The sequence below is a fragment of the Macaca fascicularis genome, chromosome 7 (genome assembly GCF_037993035.2).
Source record: "Macaca fascicularis isolate 582-1 chromosome 7, T2T-MFA8v1.1".
In the NCBI taxonomy this organism is placed as follows: Eukaryota; Metazoa; Chordata; class Mammalia; order Primates; family Cercopithecidae; genus Macaca; species Macaca fascicularis.
The window spans coordinates 36,855,137-36,867,180 of NC_088381.1; the positions used below are offsets into that span (position 1 = coordinate 36,855,137).

The 12,044-nt window shown below is 44.2% G+C and overlaps 1 protein-coding gene across 4 annotated transcripts in view; it reads right to left on the reverse strand.

Annotated features, from left to right (window-relative positions):
* Window positions 1-493: 493 nt before the first annotated feature.
* Window positions 494-12,044, reverse strand: part of ANXA2 (annexin A2) — a 56,221-nt gene continuing 44,670 nt past the window's right edge. For all 4 annotated transcript variants that reach the window (XM_015452886.3, XM_005559693.4, XM_045395560.3 and 1 more), the window contains exons 6-13: window positions 9,832-9,922; window positions 8,620-8,699; window positions 6,853-6,912; window positions 5,077-5,170; window positions 4,407-4,502; window positions 3,875-3,933; window positions 1,917-2,039; window positions 494-839 (exon numbers count right to left, since the gene is read on the reverse strand). In XM_015452886.3, the coding sequence (XP_015308372.2) occupies window positions 780-839; window positions 1,917-2,039; window positions 3,875-3,933; window positions 4,407-4,502; window positions 5,077-5,170; window positions 6,853-6,912; window positions 8,620-8,699; window positions 9,832-9,922 (663 nt within the window). In that variant the 3' untranslated portion in view covers window positions 494-779. The remainder of the gene's footprint in view (window positions 840-1,916; window positions 2,040-3,874; window positions 3,934-4,406; window positions 4,503-5,076; window positions 5,171-6,852; window positions 6,913-8,619; window positions 8,700-9,831; window positions 9,923-12,044) is intronic.

A 12,044-nucleotide genomic window follows, 5' to 3' on the forward strand; every position in this document is an offset into this window, starting at 1 on the left:
CCTTCTCTGTGCTCCCCGTCGGCTTGTGTCGGATCTCCTTTGCCTGCCCCACCCTGCCCCACTGCTCTCCCCAGTTTGTGGCTGCCCGTGATGCTTGTTTTCACCTAATTAACCTGTAAAAAGATAAGCAGATGACGTGTCCCCTCTGGGATCCTTTTTCTCCCCCATAGGTCCTCTCATGCCCTGGGCACATACTGCTGCCCAACAGATCTTTCTATCATAATGGAAATGTTCCCTACCTGTGCTGTCCACAGGTAGATATACTAGCTGCTGACCACATGTGAACCCTGAGCATTCGAAATGTGGGTTGTGTGACTCAGCAACTGAATTTTTTATTTCATTTAAATGTAACTTAAAATAGTGACACCCGGATAGGGGCAACCATGTTGTATAGCTCAGTCCTAGAGCTTTCTTCCTCGAGGGACAGCCTCACCAGCTGAACACCAAGCACGTTTAATTTTCCAACAATGAAAGCAGGGCCACAAAGCACATGTTTCTAAAGTACAAATTCAGTTTATTCATCTGTTTATGACACAGTACACAGGAGGCAAAGTGTTTCACATCATAGACTTCACTTCCAGCTCCTTGGAATGTTCGTTTCTTTGGCTTACAGGAGAGACTAGACAGGAAGGCCAGGCAATGCTTAGGCAACTAAAATGAGGTTGGGGGCAATGCTAATGTCACCCTCACAGGGACTGTGAGTCGCAAGCTGGTTTTCTAGACCTGTTAGCTGGAAGCATGGCGAGCACCATTTCTGGACGCTCAGGCTGTGTCGGGCTTCAGTCGTCTCCACCACACAGGTACAGCAGCGCTTTCTGGTAGTCGCCCTTCGTGTCTTGCTACAAATGGCCCAGGAGAAAAAAGAAATGCGGTATCAGAAAAAAGCCCAGACTCCTCAGTAACACAGAAATAGCCTCGATGCCCAACGAAGCCTCTCCCACGACAAAGAGAAGACTTTTCAGGAGACCTGCCCTGACACAAAGGCCTGGAAGGCCACACCCAAACCACTGCCAGGGAAGCCTCTGGGAGTGTGGTCGGAGGAGGTGCTGGGGAAGACATTCAAGTCTCCTTAGGACTGTGGGGTGGAGGGAGTGCAAGGTACTGAGGCTTGACCTGGGTTAGTGACCAGGGCTGTTCTTACTGCAGCAAGGTCCTACAAACACCCCAACTTTCCTCTCTCGTCCTCACCTTTCCACAGAGAACAGGGTACTTCCCTAGCTCACTCTGCTATTTCCTGCATTATTAAGGTCAAGTGGAAAGAAGCTGATGAAGTGAGGAACAATTCCTAAGAGTCTAACTGGTCCTTTGACTTTAAACATGTGCCCTAATAAACCTGGCTATAAAAAATCCAGCTCTAACTTCATCCTTGGTAACCATGGACATGGCTTTGGACATCTGAGGAACTTTTAGAAAGCAGAATTGCCATGGCTGTCTGAAATCCACACAGTGGTACCACTGTGAATGCGATCACTTCCTTACACGCAAATGCGACATCACACCAAAACAGACAGAGGCTAAATTGATTGAGAGATGGGAGTTCTGAGTAACTGAAAGTTGTCAGGCCCATCCCAGAGGATTTTTCAAGGAATAAATGCATAATAAAAGTAAAATGTAATTGATCTTCCAAGTCTCTTCGGGATGTCAGCAAGCCTTGCAGGACCATCGTCATGAACACCCATGATCATTGTAGAGTAACAGATGTGAAAAATATAAAACATCTGCCTGATTCTACAAAGTCCAGGACAAATGACAAATGTGCTTTCAAAATAAATCCCTGATAGTTGATGACTAGTATCTCTTCCCCAGAGAGTTAGAAAACAGAAAATCACCACCGTGTCATCATTCTGCCAGGCCACCTGCCGGGGCCCGGGGGGCTCTGGCCGGCAGGGCAGGCTGACGCCGCACCTCAGACTTACCTGGATGTAATAGTACAGGGACTTGCCGTACTTTCTCTTGAATTCAGACCTAATTTTCAACATGTCCACTTCACTGCGGGAGACCATGATTCTGATGAGGACCTTATCTCGAGTCCCCTTGCCCTGAAAATCAAGTTCATATTCCAAGTTACATTCGCTGAGAATGTTATCATTAAAGAAACAGTCTACAGCCTGAGCATTCTTGATCTGAAAATCTGAAATCTAAAATGCTCCAAACTCTAAAATTTTTTCAGTGCCGACATGATGCCACAATGAAAAATTCCACATATAGACACTTAACACAAACTGTTTCATGCATAAAATTATCAAAAGCATTGTATAAAATTACCTTTAGGCTACGCATGTAAGGTCTATATAAAACATAAATGAATCTCAAGTTAAGACTTGGGTCCCATCCCTAAAATATTTCATTATATATATGCAAATATTCCAAAATCAAAAATAAATCTGAAATCCAAAATATTCCTGGCCAAGCATTTTGGCTAAGGGATATTAGGGCACAGTGTACACTGCCTGGGTGATAAGTACACCAAAATCTCAAAAAGCACCACTGAAGAACTTATTCATGTAACTGAATACCACTTGTTCCCCAAAAACCTATGTAAGAAAGACAGAGAGAGAGAGAAAGAAAGAAAAAGAGAAAGAAGGGAGGAAAGAAGGGAGGAAGGGAGGGACGAAGGAAGGAAGGAAGGAAGGAAGGAAGGAAGGAAGGAAGGAAGGAAGGAAGGAAGGAAGGAAGGAAGGAAGGAAGGAAGGGAGGGAGGGAGGGAGGGAGGGAGGGAGGGAGGGAGGGAGGGGAAGGCAGGGAGGGAGGGAGGAAGGAATCAGAGGGAGTGGGGGAAGGCAGGGAGGAAGGAAGGAAGAAGAGGGAGGGAGGGAGGGAGGAAGGAGAGGAGAGGAGAGGAGAGGGAAAGGCAGGGAGGAAGGGAGGAAGGAATGGAGGAAAAAAGAAAGAAAAAAAAGACAAGAAAAGAAAGAGCATCTGGGAATTCCAAACACACCAGGCTGTAGTCAGTACAGACTCCCACTCTATGCCATCATTCAATAAATATATACTGAGCACCTACTACTACAAGGCTTAGTTCAAGCAGTGTGAGTCTCCATATGTAACAAGAGGTTCCTGACTCTTGCAGGCTTAGAGGGGACATGCCAACACATTTCTATCATCGCTCTGTGCCATTCTGATATGTGCAATAAAGACCACTGAGTTTACTTCCAGAGCATCAGACCAAAGGCACCAAGGGGTGCTATTTGATACGGAACTCAAAGACAGATGGCAGAGGCCGCGCAGACAAGGGAGATGTACCAGAAGGAAAATGCCAAAGCCTAGAAGCCAGAAAACACATGGCACATTTGAGGTGTGGAAAATGGGGTGGGTCTATGGGAAGAGGTGGTTTGTTTAGGGGAGAGTTGTGGGGCTGTGTTTGGGGTCTGATAGACCCAGGTTCAAATCTTGCTGTGTAACTTCAAGCAGGCTGAGGTATTCTGAGCTCCGTCTCCGCATTTATAAAGAAGATAATCATATCAGCCTCAGAGGTGGTTTTGCAATGATTTAAGGTAAGGTGGTAGCACATGTCTACTGTATAGTGGGTGCTTAATAATCGCTCCCTTCCTCGCTTGTCTTGACTCTGGGGGTAGCAGGAAGAAATCACTGAGAAACCCGAGTAGGGATCAGACATGACTACCATGTTGCATTTTCTCTCCCATGGCGCTTTACTTTCTGCCTGTACACCAACACATGTTCAAGCAGCTGAGAGAGAGAAGACGGATTTGTGGTGCTCTCACCTGTCAAATACAACCACAGCTGACTAGTGTGTTCCTGCATCCAGACAGTGGGGTCCCCTTCCTCCATCCATGAGTCAAGGAGACTCAATCTGGGGCCCAAAAGAGGAAAAGCTGAGTGTGGAAACACAGCTCTCTCAGCCAGCTGCCCTTACCTTCATGGAGTCATACAGCCGGTCAGCAAAATACAGGGGTTTGTTCTGAATGCACTGCACTGTGGAGAGAAGAAAGGGAGTCAGGGCTGCAGCTGCTCTGGTCTCTCCTCTACCAGTGAGAGAGGATGCCCTGACCCTGGGCCACAAACCAGAAGGGACCTGATGCAATGGAAACCGGCTGCAAAATGGAACAGGCTAAGGGAAATGTAGAAATCCTCTACAATACTAAGTTCCACCACAGTTTTAAACCAGGGGACTCTGAGACCTGCAGAACCCAAGTGCATATGTGAGTTTCCACAACATACCCCTCCCTCTCTTCTGTTTTCTTACTCCTCCCTGGCAACAATCTGTTACCAATTTAGGCCTTTCTTCAGTTTTATATTCTTAAATCTATACAATTAAGACTGTAAAACTATCCAAAGCATGCATAGAAGCCACACCTCCCAAACACACTTGGATTAAGAGGATGGCCATCTGTCACTTCTGCTCTGGTAGATGATGTCTACCAGGAATGGGGGCCACATTCACTTACCCAGGTTCAGGAAAGCATTTTCCAGGTCTCCTTTAACCTCTTTCTTGATGCTCTCCAACATGTCGTAAGGGCTGTAGCTCTTGTACCTATCAAATACTGAGGAAAAACAACAAAGAATTATCACATCAGAGCCACTAGTCAAAGCTGTCAGTGATCACCCACCCAGTTTTATGCACCATGATTTTTTAAAGGATGATCATAGCATCCTAGGATCTTAGAGGTTGCCATGGTGACCAGAGCCAACATTGGTCAACTTTGTCCTGGAGCAGCCATACCATGCACCTGTCCTGAATGGCACTGCCCAGGCCACATATTTGGACCATCTCCATCTCCCCTGAGTGGAACTTATTCCATCCGAAAACCACGGGAAACAGTACAGAGCATGCAGCAAAGTCCACTACTTCAACAAATAATGGCGAGATAAAAGGATCATCAAACAAGAAGGAGCTGCAGAATAAAGCACCAAATGCAGAAACTATTTGCAAGAGCAAAGAATCCAGAATGGAAGAGAAAGGTGAATGTACTTGGTGAGGGAAAAATGGGTGAGCCTATGAGAGTGCCAAGTGGAGAGAGCACCTCATTCTGGCAGACTCCATCCCAACATGGACATCCACCCGGCCGCCCCAGCCAGAGCCCCAAGGCACTGAGACCCCCTCAGCACAGTGCCCACCTTTCTGGAGGTGGGGCACGCTCCGCTCAGTCATGATGCTGATCCACTTGGGAACATCAGTTCCTTTCCTCTTCACTCCAGCGTCATAGAGATCCTACGAGTACAACCAACCAGGAAAAGTTAACTATACAATCCAGTGTAAGGTCATTAAAAATGTCATGAAAAAAAAAAAAAAAAAAAAAAGCTATACATTCAAAATGCCAAACGAGGAAGAATGATTATACTGCAGACATGGGCAGAGACCTACTATTTAGGTAAAAAGTCTTAATCACAAGCAGTCTTCCTTAGGCACAGATGGATACCACATGAGACTGCAGATAGTTCGTGAGGTCTGTGCTGTGCAATCTCCTTCCGTGAATGAGAAAGGAGGGACCAAGAGCTTGTATTCATATAAAGAAGGTCAAGTAAATGTTCATGAACACATCTGGCCCTCCTCCCTTTGGGCACATTTAGGGGAAGATAAGCTAGCAGATGTTTACTGGACGGCTACTGTCCAGGCTCCCATTCTCAAGCTTTTCAGAGACTCAGGGAGTGATGGAGCTGGAAAAGGAACCCATCTCGTCTTATTTTCAGTTTCTGGAAAATTTAGGGGCTACAAGTAGCCCTAACAATGGCAGGAAGGGCAAGAGGAAGAAAGACTTATGCAAGGGTAGATATTCATTCCATGATCTTCCACCATCTGGGAATTGCAAAACCCAAGTCCTATTACTTTATTTAAAACCCTTCTCTACTACCTGCTAGAAGTGCTGTGTGGAATATATTGAACTGTAAAACTAATGTGAATTTAAATTAATTTTTTTCTGCAGCTTTTATGACTTACTTTGAGATAACTGTTGACCCTCTAAGTAAGGAATATAGTTCATAGCAGTCTGAATAAGCTTAACAAATAGTTCTCAGAGATTATGGAACTAGAACTGGCAAAAGTCTTACTCAGCCAGAAAAGGATAGGTCTCTGCTGGCCTCCCTTTCTCCCCACCAACAACGGAGCAGTAAGCCATCCTGTTCCTGGCTGTGTCTTCTCCACCTTCTTCTGCTTCCCACCTGCCTGCCTGATTGGTGTGCACAGCCACATTACACTCTGCAGAAACTGGCGCTTGCATGCAAACAAAGCCTGAATGAGCATATGTGAGTCACAATTGACTCCATAAGTAATGCCAGCATTATAAAAGAATATCTTCTAATAAACAATGCTCTCAGACTACGGTGGGTTTAAAATACGGCCAGAAATTCTTTGACATTCCTCCCTTCCAAAGGAGGAGCCTAATCCCCTCCCACTAAGTGTGGGCTAGACTCAGTGACTCACTTTTAATGAAAAGAGTATGACAGCGGTGCAAGGTGGGACTCCTGAGATTAGGTCATGAAAGATGCTGTGGCTTCCTCTTTGTGAACTGCTTGCTCTGGGGAAATCCGGCTGCCAAGTTGTGAGGACACTCAAACAACCCGGTGGAGAGGTTTCTGTGGAGCGATTCTAAGGTCTCCCACCAATGGTCATGTGAGTGCACCATCCTGGAAGCAGATTCCCTCGACCCAGTCAAGCCCTCAGGTAACTGCAGCTCTGCAGCATTTCGTCTGCAACCTCAGAAGAGACCCTGAGCCAGAACCACTGGGCTAAGCCACTCCTCAATTCCTGACACACAGAAACTGAGAAATAATACATGTTTGTTGTTTTAAGCCACAGAGTTTGGGAGCCATTTGTTACAGAGAGTTAAATTACTATATAGACTGTCTAGAGACTTACCAGAAAACAAAAACTCAAACCAAAAGCTCAGTACTTACCCGGGCATCTTGGTCAATCAGTTCATAGTCAATGACAGAGCCATCCTCTGCTCTTCTACCCTATAGAAAAAAAAAAAAAAAAAAAAAAAAAAGAACTTCAAATCCATTTGTTTTTGTATTCTAAAACGGAAAATGTTTTCTCCCCAGTCCATGTAAGCCATTACTTCATTTAGTAAGTTAAGTATCCACCTAAGATTTTTCTTACTTTGAAACCTAGACATGGCCGGGCATGGTGGCTCATTCCTGTAATCCTAGCATTTTGGGAGGCCAAGGCGGGCGGATCATGAGGTCAGGAGATCGAGACCATCTTGGTTAGCACAGTGTAACCCCGTCTCTACTAAATTAGCCGGGCATGGTGGCACATGCCTGTAGTTCCAGCTACTCAGGAGGCTGAGGCAGGAGAATCGCTTGAACCAGGGAGGTGGGGTTGCAGTGATCCAAGATCGTGCCACTGCACTCCAGCCCTGGTAACAGAGTGAGACTCTGTCTCAAAAAATAAAAAAGAAAAAGAAACCTAGACCAACCAAGGAGTGGTAAAATCCTTGAGCAAGGAAGTGGGGGCTGTGCCTTGCCATCGACAACCCCCTCCTTCGTACCCGGTCCTGGCCTACACACCTTATAGACATCCCTGTCCCCATCCCCCACAAAAAGCTGATGAGATTTAGTTCTTTCCCACAGAGAGCTAGCGATGCAGATGGAGGAATATGTGGACACAAATGTAAAGCGGCCCAGGAACCTACAGCACTAGGAAGACACAAAATGCAGGAGGAGGAAGAACTGTCACAGAGCAGAGTCAGCAAAGAGGGTGAACAATGGGCCCGGGCTTAAGCTGAAACTTCAAGGGTCAATCAGAGGCAGCTAGCCAAGCGGAGAAGGAGAGCCAGCCGGTACACCAGGGATGGCATAGCACACTCCCAGGTAAGTAAGGAGCTGCCCTGTCAGAGCAGAGCTGAGCAGGAGAGAATCTGAGAAAAGAAGATGCAGGGAGGGTTGAGAGGACCTTTCACAGCAGTTAGGAGTTTAAATCTGATGCAGCAGAAATGGGGTTTGAACAGGGGAGTAAAACGGTGAAAGTGTATTTCACAGAGATCCGTGGATGGCGGTACACGGGGCAGGTGGTAGCAAAGAGAGGAGAGCCAGGGAGAATGGCTTAGGAGCTGTTGCAGTAATGGAGATGTGAGTGGCCAGATGCACTATCTGTCATTTGTCATCAGGGTTCCCAGGGTCTCTCATCCCTCCCCTGGCACATAAGCATTAAGCTGCACACTGGCCAGAACTAGGGATTCACAGGGGAAGTGCCCCTTCCTCCATGTTAATGTGTTAATATTAGCGATCAGCTCCACAAAGACACCTCCACTCCAGACAAAGGACTATATGGGCAAATTCCTCCATGAGAAGTGAACACAGGAAAAAGAAACCAGAAGGTCACTTCCCACTGGGTCCTGCATGACCACAGATAGAGGCAAAGTGACCTTCCCTAAGTCACGCGGCCAAGGCTCTGGCACATAAATCCAGGCCAGGACTTGAGAGCTGCCCATCCCTCCTCTGGCTCCCAAAGTTCACTTGTCCATGAGGTTTTGCAGGATAAGAAATCCTATTATACAGAATTGACAACTCTGCAGTGACAGTGCAAACCCACTTTCGAAAATGCAGCTGAATTTCTGATGCAGGCACAGGGCACTTAGTTAATTCACTCCAAGTATAAAATGAGGTATGTGACATGACTTGGGAGGAAGCAAGGGCAAAGAAAGAAACCGGGAAACCAACCTTTGCCAGGGCAACCATCAGCTTGCGGAAGTCACCAGATGTGTCCGAAATAATGTCCTTCTCCAAATCAGTCTTGTACACTTGGAGGAAAATACATCTGGTTTTATGCTTTCTGCCTCTGTAGCCAACCACCCACCCCAATCTCCCCATTTCCCACTAAGACTCTGAAAAAAAGAACAGCTATGTCAGCTGGACATACCCATTCTCCTTAACCCCAAACAGAGGAAGGATTCACTAGAATGATTTTCACCCTCATGAAATCAGAGCCAGAGTTATTATCCATGACAGGGGGCAGCAGGGCTAGATCAAATCAGGGATCCTCAACTTTGATCCTCAACCTCTTATATAGTTTAAATACTGGCTCCCAGCCCTCCTGACTGTGAACACTCGTTTTGAACATCAAAAAAATAGGAGGTCTACACACACACACGCACACACACAATTGTGCTTTACTGTCCACTGAGAAAATGCACAATGGCAAAAACTACTAAGAATTAAACAATGCTTTTGAATGAAATTATATTTCAATATTCAAAACAGCATCTATATTGAAATACAGTAGCTAGAGAAGAACTGTAATCTTCCTAATATTAAAAAAAGATAAATGTGTGAGGTGATGGATACCCCAATTATCCTGACTTGGTAATTCCATATTATATATATGTACCAAAATATCCCATGTACCCCCAAAATATGTACAATTATGATATATCAACTTTAAAAAGTAAAAGAAAAGAGAAATGCAGTAGCAATGTAAAGTTGCATTGTTTATTCCACTCATAGCCTTCTATATTGCTTAGTGTGCACAGGTCCACATGGGTCTCTTGCTGTAATTCTTCAATTATCCACAGTCCAGAGTTGGCAACCTCTTGAGCAGAGACTGACAGCACCCAGTAAATGGAATCCATATATAATACTTGCTACTTCTCCTCATCAGATTTTTAAAAATAAATTTTGTTTTCTCTTCTTTCCCTCCTGTCTACCCTTCTTCTAACACAGAAGTTCTAGTGGAATGTAATAATCAAACTGCAGGCAATGAGGAGGTGAAGGAGAGCAACCTGGACCACAGCCAACCTCACCTGCATGGTCAAGGTGGCAGGCGCTTCTGTACATCAATAATCCAGGCATCTTAGCCCGAACACTAACCCCAGTGGCCATGATACAGTCACATAAATTGGGCTGAGGATGAATCACAGAAATCAAGCTACTCACTTTCCTTGTAGACTCTGTTAATTTCCTGCAGCTCCTGGTTGGTTCTGGAGCAGATGATCTCAATGAGAGAGTCCTCGTCGGTTCCCAGCCCCTGTGAACCAGGAAACACAAACATCAGCAGGGAAAGGCTTCCCCACCGTTAGCCTACTTCTCTGATCTCCATCAAGTAAATCGCAAACATGGGTTGGGTCTGTTAGCATCCTGCTTTCTACATTCCTACTGAAGAATCCATACTCTATCCTTTAGCACAAAGTAATGTTATTTTCTATTCCTTTAAAAAATGCTTCACCACAGCACAAGATGGTGGAATTGGCATGTTTGAGTTCAACTGTTAATATGTTTTGTTTTTTAAAGTAGTGAATAGGGGCCAAGCGCCGTGGCTCACGCCTGTAATCCCAACACATTGGGAGGCCGAGGCGGGTGGATCACAAGGTTGGGAGATCAAGACCATCCTGGCTAACATGGTGAAACCCCATCTCTACTAAAAATACAAAAAATTAGCCGGGCGTGGTGGCAGGTGACTATAGTCCCAGCTACTCTGGGAGGCTGAGGCAGGAGAATGGCATGAACCCGGGAGGTGGAGCTTGCAGTGAGCCGAGATTGCACCACTGCACTCTAGCAATAGAATATGCCAAATGTTAAAAGTGGTAATTGCCGTTTGCTGTGGGTATATAAAGTAACTTTTTCTTACTATTATTGTTTCTACAATAACCACCCACTATTTTAACGGACGAGAATTTTCTTCGTTAAACAATTCTTCTTGCTAATTTAAAATAAAGGAATACAGAAAGTTTATGTTCTCACGTGCAGCCAGCATTGTTAGAGTAAGTCTTTTTATCAGGCAAAGGTATAGTTAAGAAAAATTTTTTAGCTTCACCTCTTTGAAATGTAAAATTGGGTTAATGTTAAAAATTTCATTCTTGTCCTTCCATTTTTGCTTGATAATTATGCACTCTTCAGGCATTTTAGGGAAGCAAAAAGAAATAATGAAGTGCCAAATAAACCTAGACACCAACACTTTATTAAGGAGTAAGAATTTGATGGGTGATGTATTCAAATTTAATATATACACTTTTGAGCATGTCAGATAGCTTGAAAGGACTCTGAAACATGTATTTCAAAGCTGGCTTCATGATCAAAGTCAAGATTTAATAATCAGGATTCTTTAATACTTGTCTTTCCGAATATGGAAATACCACTTTGAACTAAGTAGAATTACAACTGTTTAAAATGTAAATCAATTATAAGGTGTTAATACAATAAGAAACTTACTTATCCACATGAAAAGTGTGTCAGCTATTAATTAAACTTATTAGAGGTTATATGACCCTGAAAAAGTAGTTTGTATAATACAAGTTAAGCCTCAGGTTAATGGTTAATTTTGAATTTTATTCTTCATCTAATCTTTGAGCCAATGGCTCTCCTTTCTGAGTTTTTAATCATGATTTGTAGAGGTTCCAGCAAAGCCAAAAATTCTCCCCTTGTTAGCAAAAAGTCCATACAGCATTCTACACAAATGTTATTAAATGACTACCGAGCATCTTTGAATATTTTGAGGAGCAGTTGTTCAATCTCAAGGATGATATAAATATCGTCTAAAAATATCACACATTGGGAAAAATGCTATATCCTGACATCGTAGAATTGCAAGACAGGCAGAATAATATAAGATGTGTTTCCTTCCATCACTGATATACCAGTGGTAATATCTGATAATTCCAATAGTGTTTTTATGTCTACATTCAAAGGTGACCTTGGCAATTTCCAAAATCCGGCCCAAACTCTCCACAGACTGTCCACAATTCCTATCACAAGGGCAAATTCTACTGTAACATATGGCAGATACTGCCACCGGTACTGCCAGAAGTCAAAACAGATCTTTTTTTAAAGCACAGTTCAGTTAATGTCACTTCAAGCTTTATGGATTTTGGAAGGGTACTCAACTGTGATAGCTAATGGAAGAGCTGGCACAGGGTCAAAGCTTCAGCAGTTAAAGCACCTTCCATTGGGCCCAATTAAATAGATTACAACAGTGACTGACAGCTCAAAAAGGTCTGTTTCAAGTCACTAATACCTAGTAATAGATACCAGCAAAGCCACACGAATCACAACTAAATAGATTCTTGACGAAAATAAGACAAACTGATCTGAAGTGTTGATGGCCAGAAGAAACCTAGGAGAGGCTGACTCATCCCTGCCTCCAAACGTCCACA